The 17,626-nt window shown below is 38.9% G+C and overlaps 2 protein-coding genes across 2 annotated transcripts; both read left to right on the top strand.

The window, feature by feature from the left end:
* The first annotated feature begins 1,247 nt into the window (after positions 1 to 1,247).
* Positions 1,248 to 8,166, top strand: LOC104946858 (glycylpeptide N-tetradecanoyltransferase 1). Its single transcript, XM_010772748.1, has 12 exons — positions 1,248 to 1,379; positions 3,652 to 3,757; positions 4,102 to 4,246; positions 4,355 to 4,473; positions 4,640 to 4,731; positions 4,929 to 5,045; positions 5,431 to 5,601; positions 5,684 to 5,792; positions 5,888 to 6,058; positions 6,524 to 6,688; positions 6,781 to 6,918; positions 7,187 to 8,166. Exons 1-12 carry the CDS (start codon positions 1,276 to 1,278, stop codon positions 7,205 to 7,207), a joined length of 1,458 nt encoding a protein of 485 aa, XP_010771050.1. The 5' UTR covers positions 1,248 to 1,275; the 3' UTR covers positions 7,208 to 8,166.
* A 1,440-nt stretch (positions 8,167 to 9,606) lies between these two features.
* Positions 9,607 to 16,588, top strand: LOC104946857 (putative all-trans-retinol 13,14-reductase). Its single transcript, XM_010772747.1, has 11 exons — positions 9,607 to 9,862; positions 10,341 to 10,523; positions 10,681 to 10,922; positions 12,516 to 12,717; positions 12,804 to 13,001; positions 13,094 to 13,213; positions 14,362 to 14,500; positions 14,905 to 15,014; positions 15,312 to 15,481; positions 15,703 to 15,862; positions 15,951 to 16,588. Exons 1-11 carry the CDS (start codon positions 9,607 to 9,609, stop codon positions 16,091 to 16,093), a joined length of 1,923 nt encoding a protein of 640 aa, XP_010771049.1. The 3' UTR covers positions 16,094 to 16,588.
* Positions 16,589 to 17,626: the final 1,038 nt, after the last annotated feature.

Here is a 17,626-nt window from a genome sequence, read left to right as displayed (position 1 = left end):
TCATTTAGAATTCATTTCGTTTTTGGGTCATTCTACAGAAAAGGTGGAATCTGGGTGATACAAATCTGCTGAAATATATTCCTTCTAAACACATCTAAAACCTGTTGAATAGCAACTAACTCTTAACTTGATGAATCCACAACAAGTAGAGCTTAAAGTATTTTTATTATTTGTATACATTATACAATGCTTATTTACATAGTAACGTCACTGGTGTTACGTGTTACCAGGAAGAAGAGTAACACCAGTGAGTGACGGTAACAACAGTGACAATTTGGAGAAAACACTACCATTTTAACAAAATGGCTGCAATGTTTCAGACCAAATATGGCTTCAGTCAATATCAAAATCGTTTAACTCTTCAATACAATACATTTTCCCTTTCAAATGTTCACCCCTAGGGCTATGCAATGAGTAACACTAATGACAGACTTGAAAGACGCACGTAAAATTTGAAGATAAAATGACACCTTTAACAAACAAAGTAAGAAGTATCTGACTTTCCTTATGTCTTTGTCCACTGCACTGCCTCAAATGATCTCTTGTTACAGGAGGCACTTCAGAGACAGTACATTATTTCAAAAATAAAAGCGTTTTGTGTAGCAGTAACACCAATTACGTAATTTTGGATGACTGACATTTATTGGATATTATTAATAATAATTTGCGTTTTTTGTTACCATTTCAGTGTTATAATCAATGTGTGTAATGTTATGTAAATATGAATGAGATTTATTTATTGAATTTTTTTTTTTTTAAATGAAAACTATAGGCTCCACTTCCATGTATGATCAAAGTGACAAGGCAGTTCCTTGAACTTGACATTTTAAATAAATAGCAATTTATGTATAAAACAATCTTTTGAATTTTTGAATTTAGTACCATTGCAAAGACAATTTCTATTTATTCAACATCTATAATCACTGTGAGTATTAGATCAACGTCAAGTATTTTGGTGTCTGCAAAAGTAAGGGAAAGTACTTCCACCTTTTCTGTATTGAAAAGTTGTTTTATCCCCCTAAGATAATAATAATAATAATAACACATGGGACTTATATAGCGCTTTTCTGGAAACTCAAAGACGCTAAAACGTGAACACTTCTTTTCCAAAGGGGAGATCTAAACCTGTGCATGTGTTTATTACAGGCTCTTATAAAAAAACAGCCACTAGAAGACAACAGTGAAGACGTTTCCATCAGCGCCCTCAGCCAATAGAATCAGAGGAGCTTTAAAGCCGTCGAGGGCACGCGGTGCCTCCTCACTTCCTGGTCGAAGATGGCGGATGAGAATGAGACAGCACCGATGTCGGAGAAAGAAGATGTAGAGGACCACGGACACTGTAGCGACTGTGAAAATGAAGAGCACCACTCTGACGATGGGTAAGGAGGCAGGCGTTGCAGCAAAGCGGAGTAAAATATGTCACGTCGCTGAACACTTTATCAAAGCAAGAACAAACTTAAAAGCCTCGGCGAGCTGTCGGCATAGACAGCCATCGTTGGAGGTTGTCCGGTCCATTTGCCTGTATCCTATTGGTTAGAAACACCGTTTGTTTGCCCGTTCTCTATTGTGATTGGTTGAGAGTGCGTTCTATCCTTCGTGTGGGCGGGCTTTAGCGTCGCTCACATAGCAAGGCGTAGTATGGGGGGTAGCAAACTCAAAGTACGCCTAAAAGGTAGACATGTAATAAACAGTATACGATATTTTACTCGTATAACTTACAGAAAAGGCCAATCAGTTTTATTTAGTGCACAGGGGGATGTATTATTCCCACCTACTGATTGCGTGCAGCCTATTACTGGTGCAATTCATGGCAACCCCAGTTGACATTAGCAAGTTAGCTTGCATGCTAATATAGCTGTCAAACGTCCTATTGTCTTGTAAGGGAATCTGGGTGCACACAGTGGTATAACCAAAAGTGAAACAAGCAAAACTTGCATTTAACGCATGCTACTTGATCGTACAATCCCTCCGTTCGGAGTTTTTTGGTCTGGGGAGTCAGAATGGCTTTTGATTCACCAATTGAATCACACAAATATTAAACATCCTAAATCACGAGCTCTCTTGTTGAAAACATGCTTGATTACAAATAATGTTTTCGTCATTGGCTTGTGTTATTGTTTAGCAAGCGGTGTGACAAAACTAAAAGGACTGAATAATTAGCTTGCAAATATTAAGGCGTGTCCTGATTACGTTAAATGCGTTTTCTGCAAATGATAAAACAGTGTTGCTCTTATGCAGTGGCTCCCAGGCTTTGTGGCTTGTGACCTCGTCAAAAAACGATGCGTTATGGCCTATGGTTATGGCCTAATTGTGAGCTGTTTGACTTCAATCTGAAAGCCTCCAATATTTCACAATAAAGCAAAAAGCTAATTAATGTGAATAAAACACAATTTTGTGTATTAAAATTAAATATGTTCCTACCCTACCTACCACTGCTTTAAGGGTAAAGTGATGAACCTATTTATTAATTGAATTGAAGCTAATGTAAGCTTAACTGTTGCTCTTTTTGAGCAGCATATGCTTCACTCCCAACACGCACAGAAACAAAGAATGGTTCTGGCTGTTGGCTGGTCTTCTCTGTTCAAATGGAAGCCTGTGGAACAAACTGTTGAATGTTTTGTTGTCCATTGTCAGTCACGCACTGACCTCTTGTACATACATATGTACACAAGCACATATACCATACACTCTTCTTCCAGAGGTCATGTGATTCACCATCTGTGCTGGTGTTACAAATACAGGCCAATGCTCGGCCTCTCTCCTCTCTTGGACACTAATGAGATTATCCTCTGTAAGTATGCGGTTTTTCTCAGGGCAGAAGTTGGGATAGCTGGGTGGGGGTGTGTGTCTCTACAGGTTTGTCACACAGGCTGTGGGAGGGGGTTTATACTGTCAAATGCTTCATCCTGTACCAGCAAAGAAACAACTGATGCAGAGGGACACATTCCAAATGTTTCTACCTCTCTACCTTTTATATGTTTGACTATTTTTAGCTATTAGATCAGGGTGTGTTCTTGCTGAAAGACCATTGTAGATGATTAACTAATGGAGACTTTATTCCACTACTGAAATAGGATGTGTAGCAGTGAAAATATTTGTCTTGCTTTAGGACTTTATTGTCTAGGATTCATGTACTTATAGCTAAACGAGTCGAGGCAGCCCTACATGTACGCTTGGGTCACTTAAACGTGACATTATGCAGATTTTTAGGTTTGTTATTTTATTTTAAATGTTTTTCAAATTCCTGTATTAACCTTCAATCTAAAATGCTCTGTCTTTTTAAGCCTCCCTCCTGTAAATCCCTGTCTGCTCAGATTGGATTGTGAGAAAGACTTTTGAAGATAGATTTCAAGCCTTCTCAAGATGGATTGCGGTATATTCCAATGAGGCTGCATGTGAAATATAGGAAGGGGAGACAAAGCCGAGAGGCTTGTTGAATCCCTTGCTTTTAGAATTTGGATTCAGCACACAATATGAACCCATTGACGACTGAAAGTTCTCCATTTGACCTTTTTGTGGTCAAATGTGATCACTTTGACCTTTTTCGTGGTTTTATCAAATATATATATATATATATATACAATTCTACTTTACGAGGACCTGGCTTTTCTCTCAATAATGATATGTATATGTTCTATTTCTATCCTTCAGTGACAGAGGTTTGGGTGACGACACTGGGGCTAAGAAGAAGAAAAAGAAGCAGAAAAAGAAGAAGAAATCTGGTGCCACAGAAGCAGTCCAGGACCCCCTTGCCAAGGCATGAATCTCTACATTCTATGAAATACCGTGTTTTTAAATAAAAATAAATAAAATCTTGAAACTTCAGGTGTAATTACCCAAAGTTTGGAGTTCCTTTTCATCTACAAGGGCGGTTAAAGCACCCAGAAATCCTGATATAGTTTCCTATTACAGACTTGCTATTTAGACGTTTGTACCCTTATAGCTCACAATGCAGCACTCTTGAGTTGCATGCTTACATCTACATGATTAAACATTATACTTCTTATTTATCTTGGCCCTCACATATCGCACCAAATGAAATAGAAATTAATAATTAATTTGGCTACATTAGCCCTTTAACACTGTTCAATTTCCAAACAGGTGAATTCCTTGCCAGCTGATAAGCTACAGGAGATCCAAAAGGCCATTGAACTGTTCTCTGTAGGCCAAGGTCCTGCCAAAACCATGGAGGAGGCAACTCGGAGGAGTTACCAGTTCTGGGATACGCAGCCGGTGCCCAAGCTAGGTATGACATCTGTCACAGCTGTCAGTTCTGCCCTTGGACTTAAAACCCATAACCACAGTATTATAGGTCACCGACCTTCATGTCAGAATCTGTTTTGTTTTTATTCAGGAGAGACCGTGACATCACATGGCTCCATTGAACCTGACAAGGATCACATTCGTGAGGAGTCCTATAGCCTCCCGCAGGGCTTCAGCTGGGACACCCTCGACCTGGGAGACGCCGGCGTGGTAAGAGAGTGTATAAACACACAATTTACATTTATATGGTAAAAGTTTGCTTGCCTTATGTATCATTCAAATAATGTAACATTCTAATCAAATCGGTTTCCGATTTGTCTTCATTACTCTCCCGTGTCTAACTTAATGTCTGCTTTTGTCCCTTCTGTAAAACCAGCTCAAGGAGCTTTACACTCTCCTCAACGAGAACTATGTTGAAGATGATGACAACATGTTCCGATTCGACTACTCCCCGGAGTTCCTGCTCTGGTATTTTTCTTAAAAGTTGTTTTTCTTCTTATTTACACTTTACTAGTATGTGTAAAGCTAAGGACTTACCAATATGATATATCACATGGTAATACATCTATGATAAATATATGAATAAGGCTCTATATTATTTCTACATAAGGAATTACATTATATTACGGTAATGTGTGTGTAAAATGGACTTTTCTCTTTCTCAGGGCCCTGCGGCCCCCCGGCTGGTTGCCCCAGTGGCATTGTGGGGTCAGGGTTAACTCCAACCAGAAGCTGGTAGGCTTCATCAGTGCCATTCCTGCTAACATCTCTATCTATGACATGTAAGTGGATTGAATTAAATGCATTGATCTCAGGAAATCTTCTGTTCTTACTCCAAAATACATGCACTTAATGACCAGTTTATTAGGTAAACGTGTGCAATCTCTAATGCACTCCACCGAACTATTCTGCCCTTTCAACTGTTATAAAGCCTATACTTTTCAGTTTGTCAAATTGTCTTGGGTGTTATTTGAATCGTATTTTCAGAATTGTGGTTAGTTGTTTTGCACTTGTATATTTAGAAGCTTTTGTTATATTCTGTCTTATCTAATTATAATATAAAAAGTATTTAATTATATCAAATCAATGCCCGTTTTATAAATGTACTGTCATTTTTTTTGTTTTAATGTGTTGCCCACATAATGAACTATTGTCCTTGATCCTTAGTGAGAAGAAAATGGTTGAGATCAATTTCCTCTGCGTCCATAAGAAGCTTCGCTCCAAACGAGTCGCTCCAGTTCTGATCAGAGAGATCACCAGACGGGTCAACCTGCAGGGAATCTTTCAGGCTGTTTACACTGCTGGAGTGGTCCTGCCCAAACCTGTGGGCACATGCAGGTGGGCCTGACAGAAAACCCCCATACTCTTCTAAATCTGCTTTTGCTGGGCCGCAGTACTCACAAATCTTGTCTTCTCTCAGGTACTGGCATCGCTCTTTAAACCCACGCAAACTAATCGAGGTGAAGTTCTCCCACTTGAGCAGGAACATGACCATGCAGCGCACCATGAAGTTGTACCGTCTGCCGGAGGTTTGTGACAAAACACGCATATTTGCGAAACACAAATACAGCACATTGCCTTGCCACGCCTTCATTCTGCGACTCCCTTGTCTTCTCGCCTTCAGGCTCCTAAGACCCCAGGTCTGCGGGTGATGACCAAGAAGGATGTGCCATTGGTGCATCGCCTCCTCCGTGGGTACCTGAACCAGTTCAACCTGGTGCCTGCCATGACACCGGAAGAGGTGGAACACTGGCTACTTCCCAGGGAGAATATTATCGACACTTACCTGGTGGAGGTAAAAAGAAAATTCCAAATATTTTTAACAGTTACATTTTCTAATGATTGTGTCTTAAAAGAATACTTCAGCCACAAAATGATCCAATGTTTACATTGAGTCCTTGGTTTTCTTGTATGAAAGAAACAAAAAAAATGAAGAAAAGTCTTTAAGAATTCATGCAAATGGGCTGGATTTAACAACACGTATATTTTCGCTTAATCCTTTAACTGGCGCCAATGCAGACCTGCAACTGTTTATGTAAAGTGTTGTAAAGGGTAATGTATTAGAAAAGAAATCATTTTTCGGAACTTGCGAGCATGCCTGGTTATACTGCACGAGTCGCGTGTGTTTTATATATGGATGTTTTGCTTTTAACATTTACAAATGGTCATTTTGTGGGTGAATTATTCTTTATAAAAACATCATTTAGTTTAGTTTTTACACTGGGAAACGTTATTAAAAAGAATATTGTTCCCTTTACAGAATGATGGCAAAGTAACGGATTTCCTAAGTTTCTACACACTGCCCTCTACCATTATGAACCACCCTGTGCACCGCAGTCTAAAGGCAGCATACTCCTTCTACAACGTGCACACCACCACCCCCATGCTCGACCTGATGTCTGACGCCCTCATCCTAGCCAAATCGGTGTGTTCCTCTCTAACCAATGTGTCTGTTTTCTGAAAAGTTTATTCTCAGCGAACCTTTGGGTTTTTATTGCTTCTCATCTCATTATACAGAAAGGGTTTGACGTCTTCAATGCACTGGATCTAATGGAAAACAAGACTTTCTTGGAGAAGCTTAAGTTCGGCATTGGTGATGGAAATCTACAGTATTATCTGTACAATTGGAAGTGTCCCAGCATGGGCTCAGAAAAGGTACATGTCCCAGGTCAACTTTTATTTTCTCATTTTATAGTGGCATTTTGAAAACCCGGGTATCTGAGGGTCTTGAAAAGTCCGAACACATTTAATTTTTTTTTTTTTTCTCTACCAAAGGCTTAGAATAGATTGGATTTTTCAATTTTAATATACACAAGTCTCACAAGTTTCTTACCTGTTCGTTACAAAACGTTTAAATCATTTTCAGTGCTGGGATCTTCAATCTTCAACTGTTCTCCTAATGGCTGACGTTTTCTTTTCTCAGGTTGGGTTGGTACTGCAGTGACGTCCCTTTATGCCATACACAAGTGTCACCAACAGGCCAGGAGACAGCACCATCGCACTCACCACCTGACGGATGGACTGATGACTTCCTGATTCAGGAAAGGAAACCCCACCGCCCATTTTTACTTTTTGACCTTTTGAACTATGACCTGCACTACCGCTGCCAGGCAGGAAGGCTGGGAGAGTTTACTGCTCTTCCTCCTCCCTCGATCACATAGACCTTAAGCCATTTTTACCATCCCAAACAACTGTATTTTATCTGATAGCTGTCTTGTACCAAACATACAGGAACAGTTTGCATGGTGTATGGCATACCTACTAAATGTAATACAGGTAAATAATACCAAACTTTACTGCAGATTATGCCCTAACACATGCAGACTAGAACATACTTGTTTTGTTTTATTCCTTAATGTTGGAAGTGCTTTTTGCAATTAAAACAAATCTGTCATTCTTAAGTTTTAGAGACAAAGAAAAATCAAAATGATCAACAAATATTTTAAAGAGAAAAAGGGTCAAAAGGATGAGGTAATAAATACCAAAAGTGGAAACCAGGTGCTGGCTTCTTTTAAGATTTCTCGACACGTGTCTTTTTGGATTTTTCTTATCAAACCTTTTGTCTTACCAATCGTCATGGGGAAGATGTGTATGCCTTCTGGAGTTTTTATCATCTGTTTAAATAAATTGACCCTGCTCCCCAGCTTACTGCACTAACACAAGGCCTGACACACAGCTTGATAACAGTGGACCACCTCAGTTGGAAGGAGATGAGAGGTTGATGCGATTCTGAGGTGGGGGTTACACAACACATTTATCAATAGGGTTCAGATTTGTAAGGATACTTGCAAAGGTCATAAAGAGCTTAGGTCAAAATGGAGAGTGCTTGAGTGTTTTGCAGGACTTTGAGCTCATTCTGTAATTTGCCTGAGGAAATCGTACAAAGTCTTATAAATATTAATATAACAAAATACAATGTACCCACAAGAAAACTGAAAGATGTGGCAACAAGTTTTAATACACAAAGCACTAACTGTGTATGTCTTGAGTGCATAGGGAAATAATGTTGGTTTAATTATGTGTCATTGATGATATAAAGTCACTAATATTATGCTCCTATGAGCTTAATTCAGTGAAAGAAAAATAAAATAGACACAATATGAACTATGAGCACTGCAAGTAGCATTTCACCTCAAAACAGTATCTGGAGCTCTACACTAATCATGCAGATGACATCAAATCAAATGAAAAGGTGTGTGTCTCATAAATTGCAACCTGTGAGGATTCAGAGTGCATGTTGAAACTGGTCCTGTGAAAGGCCGTCTGGACTCCAGGACATTGTGCAGAGTGGGTGATGATGATTGCTGGGGTAATGCCCTGCTTCAAAGTGTTTCTGATGTAAAATCTTGGTCGAACTTGGACAAATATGTAAACAAATAATGGGTCTTGTGCTGTAATGATGCAGAAAAAAAAGAATGTGAAGATGCAGATTTCTTTTTTTGAGCAAAAAAATAAAATCAAGAAATTGCTTAAAGTCGCTTTTTCGTTCAGTTTACAAGTTTACACATCAAAATAAACTCTTGTCAAGTTACGTTAAGGCATTGGAAAAAAGACTAGTCTACCTCAAGTTCCTTTTTCTAGCTTTAAGTGAATGTCGGTTACAATGTTTTTTCTTTTTTGTAAAATCACTGACCATGGCCAACAATGAGCAAGTGATATTTAGTGCTTTACTTTTCTTTACTTTTGATTAAACTGATAACCTTAATTTTTTATTTAATCATACATTTTACAAGGTGTTTAACAGGTGTGCAACATGGGGTACTCTTAATCAGTTTCATGACTCAACGGGTAAAAAACCTATATGAAAAACACCTCAAATATGTATTTCTGTTTTCCTCTGCTGTATGTACAGTAGGCCTATTCCTATTTATACTATTGTATAATAATACTACATGTTATCTTTACAGCACTATTTAAACGAGAAATATTAATTGGTTTCTGCGATTTTATGAAAGTGTAGAAATAAAATAAAAATGTAACTCAACAAATGTATATGAAAAAAAAACAATTAACAAATAAAACACAAAAAAACGTGAATTGTAAAAATGAAATAGGTACACGGCATTAAATGTATTAAGGAAGATAATTCGTAGTGCTATCTTTTTTTATAGTTTTTTTTTATATATAAATAAGAATGTTTTTTGTTTATGTTCACTTCTTTGCACAAGTTACTCTGGGGTCATAGCCCCTTTGTTTCGCATTATGTAACACAGTTGAGGCACACAGGTCGTCTCGCTTTTCCTTTAAAACGAGGAGTCGCTCTCACACAGCACTGCACGTTGATTGGTTGAATCTGCCTGACGTGTCCCAAAGAAAGGCTCTCATTGTCCAGAATCATGCTGCATGTCCTGTCACTCAAGCAGGCCGTATTTACACCTGATTTACACGCGTGAACACGGAACTGAACACCCGCTGGACAGTGTTTCACCAACCGGCACGATGTTGCTTAGTGTTGTGATTTTTTGTGTAGCTTTGGTCATATTTGTATTAAAATATGTCTTCGGCAGCTCCGGGCCTAACCCCTTTGAGAAGGACACTCGTGAACCGGTGAAAAAGATGGTTCACAACAGGAAAGAGAAGAATAAAGTGCTGAAGCAGGGTGAGTAGGCTACAACACTGCCAAGGTCGTTTTACAGTATCTTCATAAAGTTTGTAAACTGACGTGAAGTTCTTTTATAAACTGTTTAAAGTAATATGTTTTCTGTGTTTCTGTCCTCGACTCTGCAGGGCAATGTTATTGAGAATAGAGAATCTGGTTGTGCAGGAATGAACATTTGTGGCAACATGCTTAGTGGGAATTTTACCATAGACTCGAAACAATCAGTTGTCATTCAGTATTTTATACGATGAAATTCAGTTTTCCACTCAATTTAGCATTGGCAACACTTTGCTGCTTCCTTTTAGAGATGATGTGAACCAGGGCCGTCCCTGGCCAACTTGAGGCGTTATATGATGAGGCCCTCTGTTTCGACGGGGGGGTGTGCTAGTGGAGCCTCGCAGTGAAACCGTGCCGTGCCGTTCTCCTCTGAAATTCCTCAGATCTTTTGGTTATTTTGCCATTTGTGCAACTTCTTTAGGATTTTTGGCCAGTAAAGTACCTGAAAACCTGGATGCGGTCATCATCGGCAGTGGGATCGGTGGGCTTGGGCTTGCAGTGCTGATGGCCAAAGTTGGAAAGAAGGTCCTGGTGCTGGAGCAGCATGACCGGTCTGGAGGATGCTGCCACACGTTCACTGAGAAGGGCTTTGAGTTTGATGTTGGTGAGAACAATGGCTCTTCTTCTCATTAAAATCTTACACCTTAAAAAAATGGATAGTTGTGCACATTTATAAGATGAGGGGATCATTTTCTGTATATTTCTGAATATTGCAAAACTAAGATGTTAACTTGCATTGTTCTCTACTCTTCCTCCCGCAGGAATCCACTACATCGGGGACCTGCAGGAACACAAGCCGTTCCGCTGCATGCTGGACAACATGACTGACGGACAGCTGCAGTGGGAGCCTCTGGACAACCCTTATGATCAGGTCGTGCTGGGACCTCCAGAGAACCGCCGCAGGTATCCCATCTACAGTGGCAGGACCCGCTTCCCAGAGGAGCTGAAAAAGTGCTTCCCTGGAGAGGAGAAGGCCATCGACGATTATATCAAACTGTGCAAGGTTTGTTTTGCTTTACAGTTTTGTCATTGGGTGGTTTAAAGTAATCGTACAGAATATTGACTACATGCAGATGCAATACAACAACTTGATCCAGATATAGAGACATTTAGAGTCAAATATCTTTCAGTGATATTCTAGCCATTTCAATGCCTTTTCCCCCAGTGAACTTGTGATTATAAACTGTACCGTACTTTAACACAAAGAAGCTTCATTATCAAGTTGTGGTGTCATCACTGATATTTTTCAGGGGCTCAAGGGTTAGTAAATCAAAGGTCAGAGTAACTCTCTGCGATATTGCAGACTGAGTTGCAACAGTGTTTTGCTTTGCCAGACAGATGAAAAGGCTTGTCACTTTCTTTTCTTTATCTTATCTGTCAATTTGGTACCACTTTACAATAAGACTACCCTTATAAAGGATTCATAAAGGGTTTATAATTAGGTTATTAATTAGGTTCTAAAAACTTTATTAATCATTAAGAACCATTTATAAACCAGTTCTAACATAGTTTTCATACATGAACACAGGCTCACTATTTGGCAAGATGACTAAGCCTTATATTGGCTTAGCGAGAATCAACTCAGTGAGCAACAGATACCAAGGATGCTGGCTGATGAAGAACACGAAGTAAGCTAAGTAGCCAATATAAGGCTTAGCACAGGGGTGCCCAACCTTTTTTGAACCGAGAGCTACTTTTAAAGTTGCCAGTCTGCCGAGATCTACCAGACCAAACAGAGAGGCGTAGCCATTACTGACAGCCTACTACCAGGAAAATACACACTTCTACTTGTATGAAACTGACCTTTATACGATTAATACTTCATAAAATACTGCAGATCCTTTATCTTACCTCTTTCTAATCTACACACATACAAGTATTTAANAAGGCTTAGCAGTTGTGGGCTCACTATTTGGCAAGCAACCGGTCACAGTTGCCCTGTTTATCTCATGTCTTATAAAAGCTTATTAATGATTTATAAAGTGTTCACAACCTAATTAATAAATGAATTACAAACTATTTGTAAACCCTTTTACAAGGGTAGTCTTATTGTAAAGTGGTACCGTCAATTTTGTACAACTTTTTACTTCTTCTTATGCTTGGCCGACAGCAACAGCCATAGCCTGGAAAATGTTTTCGGGTTTGTAATAGAAATTCTTTAAAATCTTTGGCACAAATGTACTCCATGGTAAAGGTCACTGTGACCTCCCACGTTTTTGGACACTACACAATAACCAACTTTGTGATGCGTTTTGGTCAGACTAAAAGGTCCATTCTAACCATTTTCACACAACAAAATACATACAGTGTATATCAATTGTATTTTCTTAACTTCTTGTCTGCTTGGTTTGATTGGTTTGTTTTTTGTTAAATGTCTTGTGCTTGTCTTTTCTTCTAAAATCTTATTCCCATGTTGGAAATAAGAATTTTTAATCTAACATGTTTACCTTTGGACACTTTAGTTTTTGTCTGAATAACCATTAATGCAATCATTCAATCAATCAATCATACAGAAACAGACTATTATGATTGCGCTCACGTATAAGTGTGTGTCAGTCCAGCCCTCATCTGTGTGTCTTGTGTGTTCTGTCTTCAGAAAGTTGGGCGGGGCATTTGGCTCCTCGCTATGTTGAAGATCTGCCCTGCCTTCCTGGCAAAGTTCCTGGTCTACACCGGTCTGGCCAAACGTCTGTCTTACTTCTTCAAAATGGCCTCCCACAGCCTGACAGAAGTCGTCAATGAACTGACAGAGAATGAGGATCTCAGGGCCGTCTTCACCTACATCTATGGCACCTATGGTAGGCCAAGCCACAGTCCTAATGGCTTAATAGATGTATTCTTTAGTATTCTGCTTATGGCCTTTGTTTATTTCTCTGACCTGCAGGTAACATGCCAAAAGATACCAGTTTCTCTATGCACAGCCTGCTGGTCACTCACTACCTGAACGGTGCCTGGTACCCAAAAGGCGGAGCCAGTGAAATTGCCTACCACATGATCCCCATCATTGAGAAGGCTGGTGGTGCGGTTCTAGTCCGAGCTCCAGTCAACCGCATCCTGTTCAATGACGCCAAGGAGGCTTATGGTGGGTGTGATTTCCTGAGTGTTTCAATACAAAATCCCAGCACGCAGCTCCAGCTGATCAGATATTCACTGCTGTTTTTTTCATGCTTTTAGGTGTGAGCGTCATGAAAGGCCAGGAGGAAATACATATCCGCGCCCCCATGGTCATCTCTAATGCTGGCATCTTCAACACCTACGAGAAGCTGCTGCCCAAAGAGCTCCAGGCCATGCCAGGTAGGGAATACATGCTTCAACTAATGATTATTTTCAGTTTCTACTTAACATTTATTCATTAATGATGATTGTTTTATTATCAGTTAATCCTTTAGTCTAGAAAATGCCAAGGTGACAACATCAATATATACTTTCTTTTTTTGGTCTGCCAAAAAACCCAAATGACTCAATTCAAATGACATAAAATCGAGAATAGCAGCACATTTTACGAAAGACTGGAGTTTGTTTCCATGATGGATAAGTTGAGCAATAATTTCAGTGTGAGCTGCAAAAAGTATGGTTCAGTTTTCTCCCCTTACTCAATGACTCGCGGCTTGTTTCCATCTAGCTCTGTGCATGCAAGTCAAGCGTAAGGTAATTCATTCTTAAACATTTACCATTTTAATATTTTTTTGCGGAGTTTGCAAAGTACGGTGAGATTTGTTTCATTTTGCAGCAGATTTCAGACCGTCTGTATGATCTGTATGCTGTTGTGGAATGTGTTAATTAGCTATCAAGTTATTACATTAAATTAAATCAATTGCTTATGTTATCCAAATTGTGTAATTGATCATTTAAAATAAGCTAGTCCAGCTAGTTTACATATAGGAAATAAAAAAAATGTATGGTCAGCATAGCCTACACCACTGATTTTGAAGTTGAATAAAAGTAGGAGAATTCCTTATTACATTCATATAGTACATTTATTGCACTATTGGACCTATTACTGTCTCGGCAATGCTCCTGGAGCGTATTCCATAATATCGGACAGCAAAAATTACATAAAATAAATTGTTTTCCCATCCCTGCAATGGCGTTTTTCTCCAAATAAGCATTTCCCTGCTCAGGGCACTTTGTTCCTACTGGCTCAAAATTGTATGGAAACAATCCTTCCCACATATAGATAACATTTTTATGTTACTTATCTCTGAGCTGTTGATAAAGTTGTACTGTATGATGTGGATCTCCTATGTTTTAAAACCCTGCTCCTTATCTGTAAATATAACCTGCCAGCACTTTTTCTTTCTACAGTATACTGTAACCCACACTAGTGTATGTACTGTAACCTCACCTGCAGCTTATCTACTCTGTGAACTTCATGATTAGATGCAAACTGCATTATTGTGCAATGTCAATAAAGTTGAATCTAATCTGATCCTTTCATCCAGCCATCCAACAGCAGCTGGGCATGATGAAGAACGGTCTAGGAGGCCTGAGTATTTTTCTGGGTCTTGAAGGAACTAAGGAGGATCTGGGCCTCAAGGCAGACAACTACTGGATCTTTACCGAGAACAATTTTGATGAACTGTATGTTGACCTTCTTCTTTTATCTTTTGATTTTCATTGTAATAATTTTGAGGAATAGCCAAACACAGACCTGGCAACTTAAAAGCTTCTATTTTATTTAGTTTGTAAGGACGGTATTTTATTTAGTTTTTGAATTCATGGCAACTTTAACACAAACTACATCTCAAAATCCCTAATTTATTTTTTCTAAAACTTCACATGGACTTTGATCTGATGTAAAACACTGTGTCTGAAAGAAACATGAAGATATACAACACATGGAGATTTAAGTCACTGTAAATACTTGTACTTTCTTTACTATTAGAAGATATCTTCATTTAGATATTTAAAGTAAGAACGGAATAAGTCTACTTCATCTATTTTGTATCTGTGAATTCACCAGAACTACATCATTTCCTTGACAGGACGGAGAAATATTTGAATGGAAAGAGGGAAGAGTCAGCTAAAAGTGTACCACTTCTGTTTGTTGCCTCTCCATCGGCTAAAGATTCGACCTGGGAGGAAAGATCACCAGGTACAGAGGCTGTGACGTGATGCAGTGTGTCAGTTCTTCCGTGTTTACAGTGAAACTATGTTAATGCAAGATTCAGAATGATTGATGTATAAAACAAAATATATTTTTAATCAGAACTCACTTATTGTTGTCTCATAGTGTCATTAAAACCAACCCTGATCCATTTAGTTAAAAGAGCGATAAGATTTGTAACATTTTTGATTATTGCGAACACATTGACACACTATTTATTAATTTCCAATGCTTTACAATTCTCTGGTATAGTCAAATATTCTCTAATTTCTTTCCTCACATTAGGGAAGTCCACCTTGAGTCTGGTCAGTTTTGCAAAGTACGAGTGGTTTGAAGAGTGGAAGGATGACAAAGTGAACAACAGAGCGCCTGAATACAAAGAGCTGAAACAGATATTCATTGACTCGATTCTGGAGGTGCTGATGGATATCTTCCCCAAGATAACCAGAGACAAGGTATTTTTTATGAATCTGTCCCTTTTTATATATTATGGAGATTATTGCAAATGGTATTCTCTGTAGGCTGTCACTCTCTTTGGTACAGTATGCACTTCTACAATTTGTCTGTAGAAGTTTTTACTTTAAAGTATTATTATTTTTTTTAATTATTTTTCCTAATTATAACACCACCATTGTCTGAAACTAGGTATTCATATGCCTGTTTTCTTTTGTTATAGATTGAGTACATCGATGCTGGCACTCCCATTACAAACACACACTACATCGGAGCCCCCAAGGGTGAAATCTACGGAGCGGATCACGGCATCGCCCGATTCAGCCCTGAACTCAACGCTACAGTGCGACCTCAAACTCCTCTGAAGAACCTCTATCTGACAGGTGAGCCCATCCGTGCAGCACAGTATCATCAGAGGTCACTTGTAATTCCTCACAACACTTTACAGTATCATCCCATTTTGTGTTGCAGGTCAGGATGTGTTTCTGTGTGGCTTTGCTGGCGCTCTTGCAGGAGCTCTCACCTGCGGCTCCGTCATTCTCAACCGCAACCTCCATCTGGATGCCATTTCTTTGGCAAAGAAAATTAAATATGCCAAATCGAAAGAAGATTAACTGCCTGAACGTATTCAGCTGAGTGCGGTTATACTGTAATTATTCAGTAACTGAGCTAACCCCTCACTCACAAAAAAAACTTTTGTTTTATGCGCCCTAGAAAAAAGACTTCCACATAACATTGAACAAATGAAAGAAAAGTGGAAAGATGAGTTTTCCAATCCGACAGATCAACACTTAGCTGTGCTAACACTTAACAAATATGCTTAGCCTACCTACAATAATTCATGTTTGAATACCTCCAATTTTATACATTGTGTGTAATGTAAGATTTGCAATGTTTCAGCAGCCAACCTGCCTTATCAGAGCTAACAAGACCTCAATTATTTATGCAAACCAAAGTTTGAAATAATATGCAGCTTGTTGTGTGATATTTTATTCTAAACTGCCTTTTTAGTTTGCTCTGAGTCTAAACACTGACTGATGGTTTTGCAGTTTGTAACATGTTTACAAAGCTTCTGCCCTCTTTAATATTAAAAGGGTATTTACTATTAATTTCTTGTGGTTTGGTCTTTGTTGTATTCATTTCTAAATCCATTATTTATATTTTGAAACCTGTCAATATTATTAGCAATTCACGTTCCTGCTAATAACAAAGACATGAACTACATATTTGTAAACGTCCCATTGACTACAAAGCACGGTTATTGACGTTGTCATAAAAAACCTGCCATGCTGTTTTTTTCTGTTATCTGGAAACCACCCTCCTCACAAACAGGACTTTATAAGTGTATTTGTTATTAATGTGCAGTGAAGGTTAACGCAACACTAGTTTACACTGACTTTGACAGCAGCAGGGAGCACGTGTAGGAAGTGGCCTTAACAAAATGTAAATTTTGAGCTATCTGATTGGGTGAATTTCTAATGCTGCATTCAGCATGCAGCAGATGTGCATCGACATTTCCCTGCAGGCGGCCACATGGAGGGGAGCGGTCTGCAGTCTGAGAAAAGGTAAAAGCAGCAGATATTGTACCAACAAGCGACATTAAAAGCTTGTTTGTATATTATTTATATTGTTTTTACTTGTGGTTCGCTGCTGTGGTGTTTATAAACATTTGACCTGCTAGCTAACTTGCAAACCTCACTTTTAGAGACGAGTTACGTTAGCTAGCTTACTATGACTTGAAAAACGTGTTGCGAGCAGCTAAGCTAAATGCAACATGTTTAACTTTTTTGATCCTTTTAATAGATTAGATTAGATTAGATTACTTTATTGTCATTACAAAAATGCAAGCACAGTGCAGGGCTGCCAACATTTGAGTTCAGCTTGGAGTGAGATTTTTTTTTGGTGAACCGAAAAAAAACGTTCAAGTGTACAGTGTTACAAATGTATTGAACATGTACAAACTAGAGTTTCCCATTAATGTACCGGGCGCTCCAGTTGAATACGCACATACACAGTGTACCTGCAACTCTTACAATGAAGGCTCGATATCATCTCACAGCATATAAAATGGCATATAGGTGTAAGCAGTGGTAAAGTGCTATTTTACAAGTGGGGGAGGGGGGGGTCCGTCACCTCCTCTAGGGGGT

Source organism: Notothenia coriiceps, unplaced genomic scaffold, assembly GCF_000735185.1.
Source record: "Notothenia coriiceps isolate Sejong01 unplaced genomic scaffold, NC01 NC01_scaffold00011603, whole genome shotgun sequence".
In the NCBI taxonomy this organism is placed as follows: domain Eukaryota; kingdom Metazoa; phylum Chordata; class Actinopteri; order Perciformes; family Nototheniidae; genus Notothenia; species Notothenia coriiceps.
This window is presented reverse-complemented; position numbering and strand designations above follow the sequence as displayed.